This window comes from Chroicocephalus ridibundus, chromosome 1 (assembly GCF_963924245.1).
Source record: "Chroicocephalus ridibundus chromosome 1, bChrRid1.1, whole genome shotgun sequence".
Classification (NCBI taxonomy): Eukaryota; Metazoa; Chordata; class Aves; order Charadriiformes; family Laridae; genus Chroicocephalus; species Chroicocephalus ridibundus.
In genome coordinates this window covers 117,671,251-117,692,226 of record NC_086284.1, presented here as the reverse complement: position 1 = coordinate 117,692,226, position 20,976 = coordinate 117,671,251, and the positions used below count along the sequence as shown (strand labels likewise).

The 20,976-nt window shown below is 52.0% G+C and overlaps 1 protein-coding gene across 2 annotated transcripts in view; it reads left to right on the top strand.

The window, feature by feature from the left end:
* Positions 1–20,976, top strand: part of IGSF3 (immunoglobulin superfamily member 3) — a 104,444-nt gene that overhangs the window by 80,392 nt on the left and 3,076 nt on the right. For both annotated transcript variants that reach the window (XM_063348299.1, XM_063348290.1), the window contains 3 exons: positions 12,394–12,804; positions 14,577–14,984; positions 19,811–20,239. In XM_063348299.1, the coding sequence (XP_063204369.1) occupies positions 12,394–12,804; positions 14,577–14,984; positions 19,811–20,239 (1,248 nt within the window). The remainder of the gene's footprint in view (positions 1–12,393; positions 12,805–14,576; positions 14,985–19,810; positions 20,240–20,976) is intronic.

Genomic DNA, 20,976 nt, shown 5'->3' with positions numbered 1-20,976 from the left:
GCTTAATGCTGGCAGAGGAGGACTGATTTTCAAACAAATGCCAAGACACTTGTGGAGTATAAGAGGCTTTCCCTAACAAATGAAAATTGCTGTTAATGCCTTTCTTCCATCTCATTTCTTAGTAAAGTCTGCGTGCAAGGAATCCTCTCATAGATGGATATGAAAGATGCCTTTTCTATGACGGGTGACCAGACTCTTGAATGGAGGCTCAAACAAGTGTTTTGAAGGGCCACAAAGTGCCTACTTAAAAAACTGACACTTTTGGCTGCTGGCGGCATCCAGCAATAAAGTTAAACAAGGAAAGCTAATGAGCTGGAAACTTCCTTACAGAAGTGAAGTCTGGAAATTTAAGTTTGCTGCTTGCTTGATCGCAGAGTGGCTTCGCTCTGTAAAATAGCACTGCTTCCCCACTTTACAGCCACCTGCTTCATCTGGCAAATAGTTGTACTCTTGCTTGAGTGATGAAGGAGTTCAAGAAGTGCTCAGGAGAGACAGGAGACGGTTCATCAGCAGCTGCAACTGCAGCACAGAGCATTCTCCTCTCCCTTGGGTGCTCAGGGTCTTGCTCTTTTCCCTTCACCACCAGCGAGGTAAGACCTGCTCTTCTGCCTCAGAGCTGTTGCTCTTTCCTGTCAGCTTCCAGCACACTGAGCAGACGAAATGAAGGGGGTCAGTGCTGTGTGACAAAGGGCTGTCCCCTTGCATAGATCTGCATTAGCAACCCAACTGGAGCCCTTTTTCTTTTCCAGGTAGCACAGGTGGGTTTGATTCTTCCACCTTGTACCCCTGGTAGTCTCCTACCCCTGCACATTTGCCCAGGGGAGCTCCGTCCCCACTCTTGCCAGTTCCTCTGAGATAGCTTCCCCACTTAGACTTGCTGCCACCTCCTTGGCACAGTTATTTATCCCAGGCTGGCACCCTGGTGTGCTTTTTCTCCACACGTAGCCATCACACCCTGCTCCCAACATCCCTCTCCCCCATTTTCTCCATGTACCGTCTCTGTCACACACACCTGAGAGCCTCCTCATCTCGCTGGTGCTGTGGTGCATAACCTCTAGTGTTGGGGCACTGGTTTGTGAATACGGTTTTGAGGTAGGGGTTCTCCTGTGGGCACGGATCCACGTGAGGATGCTCTCCCTGTCCCTTTCCAAGCAGGGCGCTTCCTGGCTGGCTTTATCAGGCCAACGGTGGTTTTGCACTTATGGGTATCGGAGAGGTGCTCCGCCACATCACTCAGCTGGGCAAATCTGGCCCAATGCAGGTCACACGTCAGAATGAAGATACACTGATGTCAGCAGAGCCGAAGCACCCAGGGCAAATGCCATGTTGATCCCACCAAAAGACTGCCACATCGAAATGAGCCCATCAGAGTGAGCAGCAGGGGAGGGAGCTTGTGCCGGATGTGCTGCAGCACTCCCAACCCCATGCTGGGCATGCTGACACTGGCCTTGCAGATTCTGAGATGCGTTTCACCTCCCCCTGCTTTTGGTTTCCCATCTGGGAGCAGTGATGCTTGGCTCCTCTGCAGGTTTGCCCGTGAAATGTATCTGTCATAGCCAAGTCTGTTGAGCTGATTGCAGTCAGTTATGTTCAGGGCTTCCCTTGGGGCTTTAGCCTGGAAAATGCACCCAGGGGCATAACCTGAGAAGTTGGATTTTAAATGTGTGAAGCATCTCGGATGTATTTCATGAGGGTGAAGGGAGCGGGATTGCATCCTTGTACCTAGTGGGACCCTACCCTGTCTCAGCCTGCTCTGTGTGTGCCCATTGATCTTACTGCGGGCAGTCTTGCTTTTCAGCCCCCTAACAACACTGACAACACCAGGAGACCTGGGCTGTGTTCAGAATGTGCTGCTCTGTTCAAATTAACTCTCTTCACGGTTACTTTTTTAGGAGCAATTTTTTCACTTCGATTTCAAAGCACCCTCTGCTCTGTCTTTGATATCTCCTGAGCGGTTTTCCACTCCCATTTGCAGCATGCATATAGGGAACCACGGTGTCAGCCTCTTTGCAGTCTGTGCACATGCAACTTCTTTGATCTTGTCTTGAACGTCTTCTCTCCACGCGCTTTAGTTTCTCATCGATTCTCTGTTTGCTCTCCCTGGACTAAAATACTCTGCAGCGAACAGTTCTTAGATGTTATCCAGCTCTAAAGCTTTGTGCATCCCTCATGTCCTTGAGGGCTTCAAAAGCAGAGTCAGCAGGGGCAGCCCTCGGGGGAGGGAGAGCGCTGATGATGAGCGGGTTTCCAGCCAGTTGCTGACCACCGTTCTCCTTCCCCCGTCCACACATGCAGCCCCAGCCCCTCGGCTCCCCCACTGGTCTCCACAGGGTGAGAGGCTCAGTGCTGCAGCAGCACGATTTTTCTCTTGCCGCATTCTCAGCCCTCCAGTCAGAGCGGCACTCAGCCCAGGTGTCCCTCCCAACACGCCCAACAGCTTTGTCTGTCCATCCTTGCGCATGGGACCTCTGCCATTTTTCTAGCTTCTGTATCGTGTGGGATGCTTCTCATCGGATGAGATACTACATGTTCCCCATCAGTCCTTTGCACAAGTAGGTTGTGTCCTGTTTTGAGAAGAGCAGTGCTGAACAGCCAGGCAGAGAAGTGGCCCAGCCCCAAGTACTATAAATCCCCTGCCTCTGACCTTCATGAGCATTGGTTCGAATGATGGTCTGGGGGTGTCTTCTGCTGGTGGGACACAGTTTGCTAGACACAGTGGCTTTGCTCTTCAATGTCACGGTGACCTGCATAATCAGGTGGTGCAGCACTGCCCACGTAAGCGAAGCAACTTCAGTAAAATAAAGTCTGCTGTTTCTTCCCATGGCAATTTTACCTTTTGAAATCAATACCTCCAGGTCAGAATAAACAAGGGCAATTTTTATCTGAATGCTTTTTCTTAAGGGGCTGATTATTTTGGGGTTTCTACCTGTTCTGACATTAGTTAAAGACTAAATTCCTGGGTTCCTGAACCTGCAATCTGCTTCCTTACAGCAATATGGCAGGCTCTGGACATGCTGAGCCTATGGCTCGGGATTTTTTATCTTAACGTACATAAAAGTTAACTCCCAGAGGCTTTTTACTTGCTAAAACAGGAATTTTGGGTGCTGTTAAAGAAAATCCCTACAGTTTTCCCTGTCCCATGTAACAGAGAAGCAAGGAGTCCAGATAATTAATGGCGGGTCTGTAATACTTCCTCTATCCTTCAGAAGTTCAAGACGACAATTTCTTGAGACATGACAGATGGCTCATTTTGCTTGGTTGTTCTTCCACACAGTAGACGGATTCGCCAGTTAATTTATGGAGGCAGCATCCTCGTGAGCATTTAGGGTGCAGGTGGAGCTGATCTCGCACTTGGTTGCACAGCAGGAGGTGATCCTCATCATTGATGCGTGCTGCTGGCTGCATCGTCCTGTCCCATTCCTTGTGCCAGCATCAATCCTGCTGTGTGCCAGCTCTGTTTACTAAACCTGCAGAAAATTAACCTGGCAGTAAAGGAATAGTTAAAGGTGAGTGGAGGGAGCGAGCTCTTGGATGGGTTCAACTGGGTCCTTCTCAGAGGACTTTATCTTCACATGGAGGGCAGCACTGACAACCTGGGGCTGGCAGGGCTGGTGCGGGCAGCGTCCAAAAGATCTCGTGATCCTGCCTGGGGTCTGTCTGGTGAGCTTGCTCTCTGGATGGCAAGAAAATGGCATTTCATACCACCCTCAGCAGCTCATCTCTCTCTGCTTAGCATCCAACTTTTCAGCAGTAGCCACTGAAAATGCTCAAGTTAAATACAGTGCATACAAAAGTCAGCCGTGGGCTACAGGGTGCAGTTGTACTCTTAGCGTGCATCTACACAAACTTCTCAAGTATTTCTCTGACACCCTGTTAGGGAATTCAGCCATAAATGGCCAGCTTCCAGAATGGCATGGGATTTTCTGTGTGGTGCTGCCATATGTGTTATAACTTGCTCTTTGTGTACATTTAATTACTTTTTTTCCTAACTGACGGAGTGCTCCTTTGTTTGAAATCTTTCTGATGAGGGGTTGATTAAATATCTCAGTATGTTATTTTTTTCTTTCTTTACCCTCTGTGGCTGTAACTTGGTACTGAATTTATCTTCCAGTGATCCTATCTCCATATTTTAATTTACAAGTGATCAGTGAGCCATACATTGTTTTCTGACAGCAGGCACAACTCATGCTGGGAATCTTTTATTCCTCCCTCCCCTCCTCTCTCTCCTGCAGAATTTTCACATTCATTTCAGGGTTTGGGAGGAAGATTTCTGGGTTTAAGTTTGGGGGGCATTTTGCTTTGGGGTATATTTGTTTATTTCTTAAATTGGCCTTGAGTCCCTGCTGTCCTTCAGAGAGACTTAGCTTCTGCTTCTCACAGAAGCTCTTGCTTTTCCCAGGCCAGCGGCATGTCCCAGACCCGCGTCTCTGGGTTAGCCATAGCCAGACCTGGGGACTGCGGGCTTCCCAGCTTTCTCCATCCCTGCAGTTATGCACACAGCCTTCTCTCTGTGTGCTCGCAGACGTATGGCTTCTGGGTTTTAATGAGACTTTGTGGGTCACATATGCATGCTTCCCTGAGGCCCGGCTTGGTTACCTGCTAGTTTGTTAGCTGCTCTGCCAGCTCCAGTGTGACATGGCTGGTAGTCCCAGGCTGAGCAGATGTCCTTGTCACCACTTGCAGTCTTCGCGCCACGGCATGTGGTGTGCAGCGATGGACTTGACCCGCAGCCTGTGTGTTTGGTAGGTCATCAGCCTGACTGTGCTGCTTTTGGGGAGAGGGGGGGCATCGGGCAGCTTGTCAGTAGGTTTGGCTGATGCAGTGCTCACCTTCTGTGAGGCTGAAGCTGGTGTGGGTACCACACCATCTGATGCAGGCAGGTCCACCACAGGGTACAAGGGGAGATGCCCGTTCCGGATTGCCACAGCGCCCTCCGGCAGCATTTTGAATGCGTCAAGCTGCACTTTCCCAAGTTGCAGTACAGTGTGCTTTGGGGCATATGCCAGTGCTTGGGGCTCAGTTTTATGCTGAGGCTTTTGGAATGGGTGACGGTCAGCGTGGATGTGCACAGCTACTGAAGTGCGCGGCTTGTCTTGCTGCGGCAGCAGGCTGTGAGGCAGAGAACGTCTGTGCCTGCTGGGCTATGGACTTTGCAGCAACTTGCTGAACATACTGAAACGCGGATCACTTGGTGGTTTATTCCCGGCCTCTTTCTGTCCCGGAGAGGAGGTGGGTCACAGCCAGCTCCTAGGCTTGCTCCTAGGGCTGGGAGCACCCACCAGTCCGCGCTGCAGGAGGCATTATTTGTGGCATTCATATAAGGCATTGTAAATTTGGGAGAGAAGTGTCATGTAGCTGATTTTTAGCAAAACATGAGCAGTACGTGTAGGGAGGATGAGACGAAAGGTAGGCAGGCTGAAGCCTCTCAAACCCCGGAGGAGTGGGGTGGCATTTGGGTGGCACCAGGGTGATGCCAAGGGGCGTAGCCTGGCTGGGTGAAGGCATTACCTGCTCCTTCCCATTCCACGCAGGGGCTCTGCCCAGGCACAGCCCTCTGCAGAAGCACATCCCACCGTCTCTCCAAGGGAGTTGGGCAGGAGAGAGAGCAGGCTGGGATTAACAGCCTGTCTGATTGCAAGCAGACAGTACTGACCCTGCAAGGGGGGAGGGGCAAAAAAGGTGACCCACATCCATCTAGACTAGCAGTCAGTCGGTTTGGTGGCTTGTCCAGGGACCAGTCTTCCCTGTATGAGAAAGAAGCAGCATGCAAAAGCGAGGATTTAGCTTTATGAAGTTAGTAGACTGGAGAGGTTGCAGGAAGACCTGCCAAGATGGGAGAGCTGCAGCTGTGGTTCTTTATCGGTGCTGCAGACAGACATGCATTCTGCTTTTGTTTGCATGTCCATCCCAGAGCAGCCCACCTGCAATCAGGACCTGAGCAGTTTGGGGATCGTAGAAACTTTTGGCATTGCTGAAGGTCAATGGCAGGTTGGTGTTCAAAGTCAAAGCCTCGGCTCTTTTGTCTGCCCGCATGGGAGGGGGCAGCAGCTGAGCCTTCCTCAGGAAGGGGTTAACGTCTCGTCTTCCCATGGAGCTGCTCTCCCAGTAATTCAATCATGTCAGCCTGTTTGCAGGCAATAATTCATTGTTATAGGAACACTACAGTAAAGCGACAAGTTAATAATGGCAGTAATAATGGCAGGCAAAGTCTAATGCTATTTCCCTTTCTCCTGCTCCTGTTGCACCAGCAGCCTCCCATGTTGGCTAATGCAATTTGCAACCTCGCTAATCCAGTTTCAGGAGGAATTGTGTTCTGTTCAAAGAGAATAACAGGAGTCGGGAGCTGTGCTGCCATGTTCCTCCATCTCTGGGGAGGCTGCCCCGGGGCTGGAAGTCTTTGTCTTTGCTTTGCTGTGATTTCTATGCCACGGTTAAGCCTAATGAGCAAGGTCCGCCTAGGAGCGTCTCATCTTCCCCTCTGCAAAAGCCTGCGAATGCCTTTCCCCTGATGCCTCTCCTCTGAAAGGGCTTGCACGTCTTTCCCTTTTGAACACTGGTTTGCTTTTAGCTAACCTAGACGTGAATCACCCACTCCTTGCCATGCTGAGTCAGAAGGCTGGCGTGTACTTGCTTGATTCCCGTTGCCCCAGTTCCCCATGGGCATTAACACGGGTATCCTGGCAATGTGTGTGGAGGTGGAGGAGGCTCTTCAGCCCTGCCTTGTAGAAGGGAGAAGGGCTGGCAAAGGGCTGAGCGTTGGTGCATGTCTAAGCCTGTGGCAGTGACCTGCATGTGGGTCCCTTGAATCCAAGGCAAACATCCCCAGGCAAGAACTTGGGCACCGAGTGCTTTTTGGGCCCTAGCAAGGGAAATCATGAGGCACCTCTGGGTTTTGATCACAGGCTGAGGGGCCGGCTGAGTTTGTACCAAAAGCCTGGCCAGTGCCCTTCAGGATTGTTCCCTGAGGGTGCTGGGGAGAGATGAGTTCCATGCGGGAAGAGTCGCCTTGGGGCCATGCTACTGGAAATGAGTCTGTCCTGATGAGCCTGCAAAACCCCCTGTCTGGTGTTAACCTGGGGCTGGATTTGGGCTGGGTTGGCCTCATTTCTGCTCCCCGCCTGTCCCCACCTCAGCACAGGGAAATCCCGACGGAGGCTTTTAAAAGTAGGACATTCCCCAGGAAAACTTTTTGCAACACTTCGTCAGTTCTCTCCAGGCGAGAAGATCTTCTGGAGGAGCTCTCCCCAGAGGGCATCAGCCTGCAAAGTGGGACACCGCCTCCCCGCTATGGTGACAGGGCTCCCCGGGGACTCTGTGGGCTGGTGGTGGCCGCCCTCCTGCCCACCCCTTCTGCGCCATGGCCGCTGGCTCGTGCGGACCTGGCTCCTTCCCCAGCCGGTGGCCCCCTCCTCCTTTGCGGCAGGGCAGCACACTGGGGTTTTGTATGGGGCTTTTTTGGGGGGAGCATATCTTCAGCTGCATTTTAAACATTGCCATTCCCAGCACTTGGTAATTGTGACTCCCAGGTGGGAAGTAAACTCCTGCTGTTTTATTTTCTTGATGCCTACCAGGAAAGAGGAGGAAAGGAGTCTGAGATAGAGCATCTTTTTAACACAGCATTTTTAGGTACAGATTGCGAAGTGCTTTGGTAAAGGTAGGTGTTGTAAGCCCTGCTTGATGATTAGGAAACAGAGAGGAGGGAGCCAACAAGTGGCTTCGCTATGGCAGCGAGTCAGCAGAAAAGCTGTGAATCACGTCACTGCCTCTGTCCTCCTCCTCCTCTGATGGGTGCTGTCCCTTCCCCCAAATATTTGTATAACTGTGCTTACCACATGCCCAGCTTGAGGAGACTGATTGCCTGCTTGATGGTGTGTAGAAAACCCCTACCATATATATCAGCTTGTAGGCACCTAGCCATGTCGTAGCTTGCTGTGGTTGGAAGGTGTGTCTGAGCTGGCCCCCCAGCCCAGAGGTGCAAACTTTGAGGATCAGAGGCTGCCGCAGGTATCCTGAGACAATGCGTGTCCCTGCAAATGAGTGGGGGTGTTTTCCTCAGCTTTGGAATTAGTGCAAAGGGAGTGCGATGCTGGAAGTCTGTAAAGTGAGGTGTCTAGTAGTGCATGGGCTTGCTGTGAACACCTAGTGTCTTTGCTAGCCTTTCCACCCTAAGAGGCATGTAATGCCCCCCATCTCCTGGCCAGGCTCCAGCACGAGTCATCACCCACTGAATGTCCCAGAGCTCCTCCAGCAGATGTGGTGGGATGCCCTCAGCAGGGCAGGAGAGCGTCTCTCTATGCCATCAGAGAGCTGATGTCTTCTGTCCCGGCGCTGCCTGCGGGGCCCCTGCCCGAGCACCACTGCGGAGTTCAGCGCCTGCACACCTTCTTCACATGGGCTGCAGGCCTTCACAGGGGCTGGGAGACCAGGCTGGCTTAAAAAAAAAATATGGGGATTGTAACCATGACTTGTTGCCAGTGTAAATTGAAAGCTTTAATAGCGTACGTAGGGCCAATTACAGTACATCAGGGTATGATATCCTCTTTACTGGCAGCCTCCAGGGAGCCAGGAGACATTGTGGCAACAGGATTATGGTTTGCAGATGATATGCACGATAACTTCACCTAGACACATGCACCTGTTTCCCTCACTAAGCAGATGTTCGGGAGGCTGTTAAGAGAACATCAGCCCCTTGACAGCACAGCAGAAAATGCCATGTAACCGTGCCTGTTCACATCGTTGCGCCCACCGCCTCCGCTGCTCGACGGAGGGCTGAGGTAGCCTTGCCCTGGCACACCGAAACCCCAGCCTCTGGGACAGACCGGATCAACTCAGCATTTGAAGGCCGATCCCTTTCCTGGCTCTCTGCCCAGGCAAATCCCCAAGCCAGGAAAGGGAGTTTCCCCCATGTCAGGAGGGCGAGGTTTGGCTGGCTCAGTGCCTGCGGTGTCAGTCTTCTTGCAATCTCACTCACGCACCAGCAGCTACAATCATTTCCCTGTCATCGCAGGCATCTTTAAACATGACCTGGCAAGCGGCATGGGGCATAGAGAGAGCTGCTTAGTGCTGGAGTAGACTTGCCACCGGGATGGAAAGAGATGGACTCCCTGGCGTTGTATTGCACCATTACCATCACCATCACCCGGGCCCACTAACTTCAGGATTTATTTTTTTTACCCCCTTTTAAATTGTTTTTCCCAAATGCAAAACGAGCCTTTTGGATTAGTTTGCATCTCTGTGGCAAACTAATGGCTGATGGTCATCCCTGTGGGAGAGCCGCCCCACAAAGCTTCCCGTGTCTTAACCAGAGTGCGGGCAGAGGGTCTCTGCCCTGCATGAGCAAGCAAACCAGCCTGCAGCCCGAAGGTGAAGCTGCCCCAAGGTAACCTGTGCCCCACAGTGTTTCCAACTCAGCAGTTTTCAGCCTGTGGTCTGTAAAAGCCGTGAATTATTTCTATAGGATCTGCAAAAGATAATGAAGAAGAGGTAGGTGCGCATTTACCGTGCAGGAGCCTGTGCCTGGATGGGGAAGCATTTGGCGTTCACAGATTGGAAAAGGATGAGAATGTCCTCTCTAATTCTGTGGGAGGGAAACAAAACCTGCACTTGCATCTTCCGTGGTGTGCCTCCGGTAGGAAAATAAGTCATGTTAGGTGAGAAGTGCATTGGCAGGGGTGTCATTACGTATCACCGATAGCTCTAATCTGGATGAAACTTTGTGCACAGTGTTATGAACCTGTGCAAGCGTGTGCAGTCCAGCAAAGGGAAGACCTGTAATTCCCTGCCAGGGCCTGGGGCTCCCACAGGTAGCAGCAGTAGAAGCGATCATCTCATCAAGATTTGAGAGACGCTGTGCATGTGTGGGCAAATTCCTGAATGTTGGCTGCAATGGCTGCCAAGGAGGGCTTGGGTGCCTGGAATTTAAGATCTCATTTTTGCCAGAATTAATAAGATTTCTTCCCCATCACCCTCACCCCTACAAAAGAAGGCGTCTTCTCAAATGTCGAAAGGAAGCGGGGAGAGCTCCATGGAGGCCATCCAAGAGCCCTTGGATGACCTCAAGGGTCCGTGCTGTTCGTACAAAGTGAGAATTGCCGTGATTATGGTCCAGGAACAAGCCCTCAGTGCTACAGCGAAATACATCTGTCACGTATGAGGTGCAGGTCTGTTGCACCAAACGCCAGGCTTAAAATTGCTCAGTGCCCATCCTCCTCATTTTCATCTCCTGGAGGTGCCGCGATGTGGGAAGAGAACAGGGAAGGAATGCTTGCATCTCAGCAGCTCTGGTCTGTGCATACCCTGGCTTTGTCTGTGTGTGTGTTGATACTGAGCAACCCCACCACACGCAGCGTGTGTATATACTGCATTTTAATAGATATAGGGCTACTGACTTAACATACACAGTTGCTATAGTAACAGAGGTTTCCTTAGTAACGGTTGCAGAAAATAATCCAGTACCAATTAAAAATAAACTGTTTGGAAAGGGGGCTGGGGGAGAAAGGAAACTGCTGAGAATCACCTTCCCCTTTGTTGGTTCGTCTCCCAGGGACTCAGAAGATTGATTAATGCTTGAAATAACCTTTCTTAACCAACAGTAGAGCCAAAAAGGTGGGACGAACGTGGGTGCAGTGGCTAAGGCTGCTATCCTGAAGCGAAACAAAGGGGAAGGAGTGTGTCTGGGCTACGGCAGAAATACAACAGGGTCATGCTAAATCTCTCCATTAGGTTGAAGTCCCCAGGGAGGAAAAACAAGGTACTATTTCGCTCCTTCCCTCCTTCCACTGTCTGCGTGCCATACCCTTAACACAGCCATCGAGTCTTTATTAGCATACTGATTAAAGCCATGGGCAACCCAGGCTCCAGGGGAACGTCTAATGCGTTACCAGGATGCCTATCTCAGATGCTCTGTTAGAGCAGAAAGCGTTGCTGCGATGGGAGTTCCTCCCTCCCATTTGATGTTGTTTGCCTGTGCCCATCCTCTCCCTCGGCGCCGTGGCTCATCGCCTGTGCCGGCAGGCATCCAAGACCCTTGGGGCCCAAGGGAAGCTGGAAGCAAAGCGTGATGTAGAGCGAGGAGCCCGTGTCTCAATGAGAGAGAGGAGACAATATTGCTTCCCTGCAAACACAGGATGCGTGGGACAGGTTTCCAGGGTGCAGATGGGCACAGCTCCCCTGGCAGCCTTCAGTTGTTCGTGCCTGTGGTGCCACACTTCTCTCATGCCACCTGTGCCCAGGGTGCTCGCTAGGTTTCGTTAAAAGATGTACCAGTTGTGAGCAGAATCCCTTCACCTGGCAGCAAGGCAGCATGCCCCCTTTCAGAGGGGAGCTGCCATGCGAGGAGAGGCAAAGGCGGGGAGGTGGTGGCAGAGCTGCTGGGAAGAGTGGTGCGTCTGGCCGGGAGCTGCTCCTCTCCTTGTGTCTGTAGCCAGCGGGGCTCCAGGGCACACCAGGCACAAGTGTCACAGGAGGGCGCTTCGTGTCCTTCCCTGCAGATGGGAATGCCCTGGGTCAAGACTTGGGCAGCAGGCACAGCCTGAGCACGCACAGGGGAGGCTTTATCTCCAGCTCCCATAGGGAGAGAGGAATCAGAAACCGGTGTGTGTCTCTCTCCCTGCAGGGACAAGAGTTAATGACACTCCCATGTCATCCTCGACACTGTGTGACCACTTAGCTACCTGCGTGGGAGCCGCAGTCACGCTTGGGAAGCCCAGGGAGTGTGGAAGCCGAGGGAAGCCGTGGGAAGCCACGCTTGGGAATGCCTGTGGCTTGTCCAGGCTGTGCGGTCCGTGATGGACCTGGTGCCAGAGCTCCTGGCTGCTGGAGCAGAGCTTGCTCCCGCTGATCCTTTCCAGTCTGGTGCTCTTTTTCTTCTCTAGTTGTGCCCGTTTTCTCCCCTAGCTATTACGTGCCTATGGATTATGTGTCAGTGAGATGGCTGGCATGTGACAGCAGTAAAGTCTTGTTTAATTCGCTCTTCCTGGAAACGGTTTTCTCTGGATGTGGTCAACAGCTCATTGCCCTGAGGTGCAAGTGGTGTGATTTCACCATGGAAAAAACCCACTGAGTTTGGGTGTAGCCTTCACGCTAAGTCTGGTGCCTCAGACTACGGTGAATTGAGAAAAGGAACCTTTCAAAGAATAAACTGTGAAAAAGCAGCCTTTTGGTGAGGGCCACGGTGGGAGGATCCAGGCGTAGAGTCAGGGGTGAAAGAAAGAAGATTTGGTAGGAGAACAACTAAATGCCTTTGTCTTAAAGGTCTAGTGCAAGTGGGACCCAGGCAGGAGTAGCCATGCCTGCAGTTGGGGGTGGACTCTCTGGTCCTCCTCAAACCAGGTGAGTTTCTTTTCTCTGTTAATGACCCAACTCTCCTCATTCTTCTCTGTTCCTCCCTCACAGTGACCAAGCTGCAGGTGAGCAAGTCAAAGCGGAGCATCACTCTGGTGGAGAACAGGCCCATCCCCCTCAACTGCTCGGTGAAATCCCAGACCAGCCCCGACTCACACTTCGCCGTGCTGTGGTATGTCCACAAGCCCTCTGATGCCGACGGCAAGCTCATCCTGAAGACCACTCACAGCTCAGCCTTCGAATATGGCACCTACGCAGAGGAGGAAGGGCTGCGGGGCCGGCTGCAGTTCGAGCGCTCGGCGTCAGGGGGTCTCTTCAGCCTGACGGTGCAGCGGGCGGAGGTCCGAGACAGTGGCAGCTACTACTGCCATGTGGAGGAGTGGCTGCTCAGCCCCAACCACGCCTGGTACAAGCTGGCGGAGGAGGTGTCCGGGCGGACAGAGGTCACCGTCAAGCAGCCAGGTACCACCATGTGCCGCACCGGTGGGGTCCTCTTGGCATTGGCTCTTGTGCACGGCTCATGAGCTCACCGAGCTTTTCTAGGGCAACAGGGATCCTCTGCTCTTCGTTCTGATACAGCGTTGTCACCCCCTCCTTGCATCCTTACGCCTGCACATCCCTGCATGAAGAGGGATGTTTTCCCCCTTTGATGTGACCCTCTTCCATTTAGGCTAGGTTGGCGTGCATTTCAGTGCCCCCACATGAAGGCTGTCCGTCTCCCACGATCTAGAGGGCCGCTGTATCCAGCCAGGTTTCTTTATCCTCAAGAGCATCATGTAGCAAGAGTGTCAACTAACTACCTACTGAGAGAGAACTGATGTGTGCCTGCCTGGGAAAGCATTTTCATGTTTTGCACGCAGTTTAATTTTACTCTGTGCCTGTATCCTGGCAGGCGTGGGGAGCCTTGTCTCTGTTCCCTCTGCGCTGTGCACATGATGCGAGTAACAAGTTTAATGAGGTGGGGAGCTGGCTGCCAGGAGAGGAGAAATCTGCTCTGCTGGTGGTTTCCGTGGCAGCAGAGTTCACTGGTAAAGATGGGCTGATGGAGGAGCTAAAGATGGGCCACCATGATCTGGGGACAGAGCCCTCATTTCATGCGAAGGGGGGAGGCAGGTAGGCAAGCACCGTCTTTGAGAGCAGCCTGGACCCCATGTGTGCTGCTGAAGCAGAGCACCAGTACTTCACAAGGACGCCTGCCTTGTCCCTGCTTGCTCCAGGTGCCTGTTTCTGGAGAAAAAAATCCCTCAGGCAGGAGGGGACGCACTTGGATAACAGGGATGGACTAGGATGCTTAAGCATTTTCTTTGTCAGGATTCAGATGGCTAGACACAGGCTCTGTGGATGGGGGTACGAGAGAGATACTGAGTATGGTCCCCAGCTGGTGTCCCCAGCACAGCTTTGCCTGGTCGCACGGGGAGCACAGCAGGCCATGGCGTGCCACTCGCTGCCGGTCCCAGATCCTCGTTTCTGTCTGCAAAATCCTGAGATGGCTGTGGGACGGTCAGGGAGGGGGGAGCTGTGATGTGCCCCCTCCTTTGCATCGCCTGCCTCTCTCTGGGAAGTACAGTGCCCATCGCTTGCTGCAGCAGCTGTACCCTGCTGCAGCAGGGGAAGTCCAGACTGTGCCCCTGGAAAGAAGTCATGAAGGAATTAGGAGTGTATGACACGTCATTTCACATAAAAGAGCTGATTACAGTCACCTCCCCCCGTGTATCAATGAAATTATGGAGCAAAAACCAGGGACATTCCCAAGGCCACAAAACACCATGTGTGACTTTGCCCTTGTGCCACTTCTTGTTTTGCAATGGTGGTTCCCTATAATCAGCTGTCCGTTCTCCGCCTTGATTTTTCCGCACTGCAGGAGGGCTTGCTGATCCGGGTGTGACAGGGCTACTTATGAAGGGAGGTGTGACCTCCCTTCATAAGGTGTCTGTGCACTTAGAACCCCCCAGGTCCTACTGGGAGATTATGGGTTTCCAGTTCCCTGTGCTGCATAGGGTGGTGTTGGTGGCTAGCCTGAGATTTTCAGATGACCCTAAAAAACCACAAGTCCTATTTGCTTTTCCCCCTCCTTTCCCTCCCCCCCGCCCCGGCCCCAGTCTTTCTTTTCCTCTCCTTGCTCATTTCTTTCATCACACCCCAGGATTGTAGCCACGCGGAAAGAGCTCGTGGGGAAGACAAAGGACCCTTGCAGCCCTTGTTCACCTTGTATTTCTAATGGCCTTTTCCCATAGATAACCGCCTGAAGGTGAACCAGACCCACAAGAACATCACGGTGCTCGAGAACCAGTGGGTGACCCTGGAGTGCCAGGTCAGCAGCCGGACCAGCCCCTCGTCCCAGCTCTCGGTGGAGTGGTATGTCTGGCGGCCGGGCCACCCGGAGAAGGAGGCAGTGGCCCAGCTGAGCCGGCAGAGCACCCTGCGCTATGGGGACCTGGCGGTGCTGGGCGACCTGCGGAGCCGGCTGCACCTGGAGAGCCCGTCCCCAGGTCTCTACCTCCTCTCCATCCAAAATGCCACCGTGCGGGACAGCGGGGCCTATGACTGCCGTGTGGAGGAGTGGCTCCTTGACCCCAGCGACCGCTGGTACAAGCGGGCAGAGGACCTCTCTGGACTCATCACCCTCACAGTCAAGCAGCCAGGTGAGGAGGATCTCCTGCCAACAGCTTTGAGCAGTGCTTTGCCCTCTTGGACCAAACACGAGTCACCATCTGTCTGTCATCGACAGCGGGTCTGGGCAGAGGGCAGGGCCACTGCTTTCTTGCATGTCTTCTTGGGTGAACCCTTGCTTTTCTGGAAGGAGCATGGAGCAAACCCTGCAAACACAGCTAGATGGACTTGGGATTTTGTCACCACTGCACCTGCAAATTTAGTTTTTTACAGCGCTTTTGGCAGATTCAATAGGATAGGCTTCTGATTTTATTCCTATTTTGATTGAGAATGAGATGGGAGAAGCTAGCTGTGCTTCCCAGGCCTGCGCCCCGGGGGCAGGATCCTAACATGAAAAGAGGGCATCAGAGGAGATCGAGACCCTTGCTAGTGTCCAGGCAGTTTCTCACGCTGCTGCTCCCCATTCTGCAGGTGAAGAAGCAGATGCAGGGTGTGCAGCTCCAAGGGTTCATCTGTCAGTTGGGACAAGGGCTCAGGCTTCTTGATGGGGCAGGCATTGGCTATGAAGAGCCTGCCTCTATATGGACAAGGAGGTACTTGACAGGCTTCCTCGCCACCGTCTTGCCAGTGATAGCGTTTCAGGCAGATCTTGCTGCCTAACACCACCCTTTTAGCCATGCCCAGACACAGGGAAGCAGACATCAGGGATCTGCACAGGTGCTTCTTGTTTTTTCCAGGATGTAGTGGGGTAAAAAGGGCTACAGAAGTTCAAACCAAGGAGAAAACTCCAGTTTCAAAGGGTCGCGAATGGAATGGAATGGAATATTTCAGTTGCAAGGGACCTGCAGTGATCATCTAGTCCAACTGCCTGACCACTTAGGGCTGACCTAAAGCTAAAGCATGTTCTTAAGGGCGTCGTCCAAATGCCTCCTAAACACGGACAGGGATGGGGCATCGACCACCTCTCTAGGAAGCCTGTGCCAGTGTTGGACCGCCCTCTTGGTAAAGAAATGCTTCCTATGTCCAGTCTAAACCTCCCCTGGCGCAGCTTTGAACCATTCCCATGTGTCACTGGGTACCAGGGAGAAGAGCTCAGCACCTCCCTCTCCACGTCCCCTCCTCAGGAAGCTGGAGAGAGTAATGATGTCACCCCTCAGCCTCCTTTTCTCCAAACTAGACAAACCCAAAGTCCTTAGCTGGTCCTCATAGGACATTCCTTCCAGCCCTTTCACCAGCTTTTTTGCCCTCCGCTGGACTCATTCAAGGACCTTAAATTGTGGGGCCCAGGACTGCACACGGTACTCAAGTTGAGGCCGCACCAACGCTGAATAATCAACGGGATAATCACCTCTCTTGACCGGCTGGTTATGCTGTGTTTGATGCACCCCAGGATGTGGTTTGCCCTCTTGGCTGCCAGGGCACAACTGCTGTTGAGCCTGCTGTTGACCAGCACCCTCAGATCCCTTTCTCCAGGGCCACTCTCCAGCCACTCGTCTCCCAGTTTATACTTGTGCCCAGCATTACTCTGTCCCAGGTGCAGAATCTGGCATTTGGACTTGTTAAATTTCATACCATTAATCATTGCCCAATGCGCCAATCTATCCAGATCCCTCTTGTCCCTCAAGAGAGTCAGCAGCACCTCCCAGTGCGTTCAACTCCTGCATCCAGATCGTTGATAAATATATTGAACAGAACTGGCCCTAGAATTGAGCCCTGAGGAACACCACTGGTGACCGGGCACCAGCCAGATGTAGCTCCATTCACTACAACCCTTTCAGCTCTGCCCTTCAGCCAGTTCTTCACCCAGCGCACCATGAACCTGCTCATCCCACAGCTGGACAACTTGTCCAGAAGGATGCTGTGAGGGATCAAAAAGTACCAAAAGCCTTGCTTAAAATCCAGAAAAACCACATCCACCAGTTTCCCTTCATCCACTGGGCTGGTGACCTTATCGTGGAAGGATATTAAATTAGTTAAACAGGACTTTCCCTTTGTGAACCCATGTTGGCTGTGCCTGATGATTGCATTGTTCCTTAAATGCCTTTCAGTAGTACCCGGTATAATCTTCTCCATAATTCTTCCAGGATCTTAGACTAACAGGTCTGTAGTTCCCTGCGTCTTCCCTCATGCCCTTTTTGTAAACTGGAATAACACTGTCTAGCTTCTGGTCAGCGGGGATCTCCCCAGACTCCTGAGACCTTTGGATGATGATCGAGAGGGATCCTGCCATAACATCCTCTAGTTCCTTCAGTACTGTGGGATGAAGCCCATCAGGCCCCAGGGACTTGGTAACATTCAGCTGATACAGCTGGTCTCTTAAAATATCAACGTCCACAAATGGAAAGTCACTGTTCCCACACTCGTGTTATACTAACACCCAGTATCATTAAAGTAATATTATTTTATTAATCGGTATTATTAAAAACTGAGGCAAAAAAAGCATTGAATACCTCTGCTTTTTAGTGTATTAGTCAGATGGCTATCTTCAACAAGTATTGGTCCAATGTTTTCTTTAGACCTCCTCTTGCTATTAACGTACTTTAAAAAGCCCTTCTTGTTATCTGACAAAACACTGGCCAGTTTCAACTCTTAATTGAGCCTTTTGTGTCTTTTCCCTGCGTATACGAACCAGAGCTCTGTAATCTTCCTGCGAAGCCTGACCTCGCTTATAGAGATCATATTTTTTTCCTCTTGAGTTCCCTGTTCAGCCAGGCTGGTCTTCTGCCCCGCTTGCTTGGCTTATGGCTCAGTGGAGTTGCCTGCTCGTGTGCTTCTAAAAGAGGGTTCTGAAAGACTGATCAGCACTCAGGGACTCCTAGGCCCTCAAAAGCAGATTCCCAGGGTATTCTGCCAAGTTTCGTCTGTTTTAATAACAGATAAGTGCAAGGACAATTTACCTTGGAAAATACAGATTCCCTAGTTTTTGAGGCAAATGACTTGAGATTAAATGTCTGTCTTAAAGGCTGTAGGTCAAATAACAGTTACGGTCCTCATTTGCTGGGTACTTTCCAGCACGTAAAGCAACCAACCGCTCTGCAAACACTGCTGTGGTGCTTTATGCCTGCCCGTTCCAGTGAGGCGTCAGCCTCGTAACTCTGCAACGGAGCTGGCAAAAGGGTAAGATTCTGGAAAGATTTTAGCGGTCAGTCATGGCAGAGGAGATCTGTACTGCAAAGGAGGAGCTTGCTTGGGAAAGGTCCTTGCTTGCAGGTCCTTGCTTGGGAAACTTTGCTGGCCAAGATGGCTTGAGCAGAGACAGGCAATCCCTGTACGCCGCATTTCTGCATGGTTGTAAGTGCAGCTCTTCATCCAGGCTGAGAATTGCCAGCCCTCGTGGAGGGGGGAATGAACAGCAGGGGAAATCCTCGAGGCTCATTTTGAATTGTGGAAGGATGTGGAGTGGGAAGAAGAGAGGGAGCTGGGGGTGCGCTAATTCAAGATATTTTTTTTCTACAAGTGCTTTGTTGTTGTTTGTTTTTCTTTCATGGCAGCCAGTAGCTAACAAAATGACTAACCTTAAAAATAGCGTAGCCTGTGACTCATGTCTCATTAATTAGGATCTCCATGCTTTTCTTTCAGGGCTATAATCATGAGCAAGGAGGGGAAAAAACACCCTCTCTGCACCTTCAGACAGCAGTTCTCCTCTTTCTGCTTAGCCTGCTGAGGTGGGGGAGGCTTTCTGTTGGTTTTGACAAGCCATTTCGTTCCCTTCCTCCTTTTTACCTCAGTAGTCTCCAAAATCTCAGGATTTACCTCATTACCTCAGGAGTCTTTCTGGGTGAAGATGTGAACTGAAAACACTCGTGTTGCCTATGGCCTGAAGAGCTCTGGCCTTAATGAAGATTTTCCTTACAGGACCACTTAAAAAGTGTAGGGCCGGTGCTGTAACGAGAAGCCCCGCTGGGCAGAGCAGCCCCGCAGGTGATGAGAGCTGGGGGACAGCAGGGACCCCTGGAATCTGCACCAGGGAGAGCTTGCCCAGCTATCTTCACTGGAGGAGAAAGCGCCTCTCTCTTCAGCGAGCTATCGGCTTGCCCTTCCTGCTCAGATCCCGTGTCGGAAGGGGCTTTTTAACCTTTAAATGAAAGCTTAGATCTGGACTGATTGAGATCCCTGGAGTATGCGTTCCCTGGCAAGATGACTAAACCACATGTTAATTGCTCTTGAAGTCAGCCTTTAATCAATTCATCTTAGATTCTGGCCACTGTATCTCAGCTAGGTAAAAACATCTCTAGCCTTGCAGCAAGCACTAGAGTTAAAAAATGAGAGGCAGATTTTGGAAGCATCCTTGCTGTGTCTGTGCTGAGGACATCTCCATGGAAGAACCTCTTACCTAAATAACTTCCCAAATTGCTGGAAAAAATCCTCTCCTCTTGTCATACTGATTTTCAAGTCCTTTGAGTGCTCTCAAAGAAATAAAAAATGAGCATGGAGTGCAATGCTTTTTGTGCTGGTAGCTGGGGAGTAGTAGTACATCGCTCCTCGGCGCACACACCAAACCTCAGTATTTCTTGACATATTCTTGTAGCCCCTCTGGATGAGCCGCAGCAGCTTTTTGGTCTCACGCTCATGCCTGTTAGCTGGTGCGAGGGTCTGCGTGGGTAGGGTGGTAGCACAGCGCTTGCAGCCAGCTCCTGTTCGACCCTCTGCCAGGCGGCATGTGGTGAGGTGAGGATGGTGAGCCCTGTAGGGTTGACCACAGAGGCACCTGTAGGACTTGGCAAGCTGCATCAAGCCTTTGGGTTTTGCTTCGATCGTGCCCAGCACTGGAGTTGTGACAATCAGTTTGCACTGGGGCAGGGTGGCTTTGACGGTAGCATTTTGCTCAGCGCTCACCTCTTCCCTTTTGTCATCTCAGATCCCACCTTGCAGGTGGACACGGCCACCGCCAACCTCACGGTGCAGGAGAAGGAGTCCTTCCCGCTGGACTGCAGCATCCTGTCCCGCTCCAGCCCGGAGTCCCACTTTGCGGTGACGTGGTACAACCTGCGAGCCAAAGAGGTGGGCGGCCGCACGGAGGAGGAGGAGGAGGAGGAGGAGAGGGAGGCTGTGCTGAGCGTGGGCCCTGATGCTGTCTTCAGCCCTGAGGCCGGTCGCTGGGAGGGCCGCCTGCGCTTCCAGAGGCTCTCGGCGGTACTGTTCCGGCTGACAGTGCTGCAAGCTGGTGGTGCCGACACAGGCAACTACTCTTGCCGTGTGGAGGAATGGCTGGCAGACCCCAATGGCGTGTGGTACCGGCTGGCAGAGGAGGAGTCGGGGACAGTCGCCGTTCATGTGCAGGATGCAGGTGAGAAGAGGCAACAACCCTGCTGGGGGCACAGCCCTGGCGTCCCCTGCATCTTTGGTTCAAGCAAGATAAAAAGGCCAAGGAGTGAGTGGGATGGGGTCTCGCCTGCGCTGGGGCAAATCTGTGGTGCCGGTGCTTTTCCAGTCAGCTCGGTGGCTTGTAGCCCAGCTCTTGGCTGGGTTTGCACATGTGCGCTGCGCTTATCTCTGTGCTAGGGCTGCCCATCCCACTGCACTTACTGCCTGGTGTGTCCGGGTCAGCAGGGGCAGACGTTGCCCCTCACTGGGGTTTAGCCTTTCCCTTTGAGAAACGCATGTGCAATTTGGCTTAGTTTTGCACAACGACACAACCTGTGGCACAAGGGTCTCTTCCTAGCAACTCTTGAAGCCATCAGATAGTTTAGAAGCCCCAGAGAGGTCATGAGAGTTTTGTGGGCCCTTAGGAGAGATACCCTGGGGTGCTGCCTCTGTGTACCACCACGGAGGGAAACAATGATTTGCAAAGCTCCCGGCTTTGTAAGAAAATGCACACAGAAAATCCAGGGGGGGACTGGGACTCTCTCTAGCACTCATGAAACTCTTGGGGGAAATAAAGCCAAAACATGCCCTGCAATAGCTTTTTCCGGCTGCTCTGTTTACCAATATCGGTGTTTTGCTCAGAGCCTCGCTTCCTGCATTGACACAAATTAATGAGAATCTGCTTTTTATGTTTCTGAAGATGTTTATAGGCCATGCATT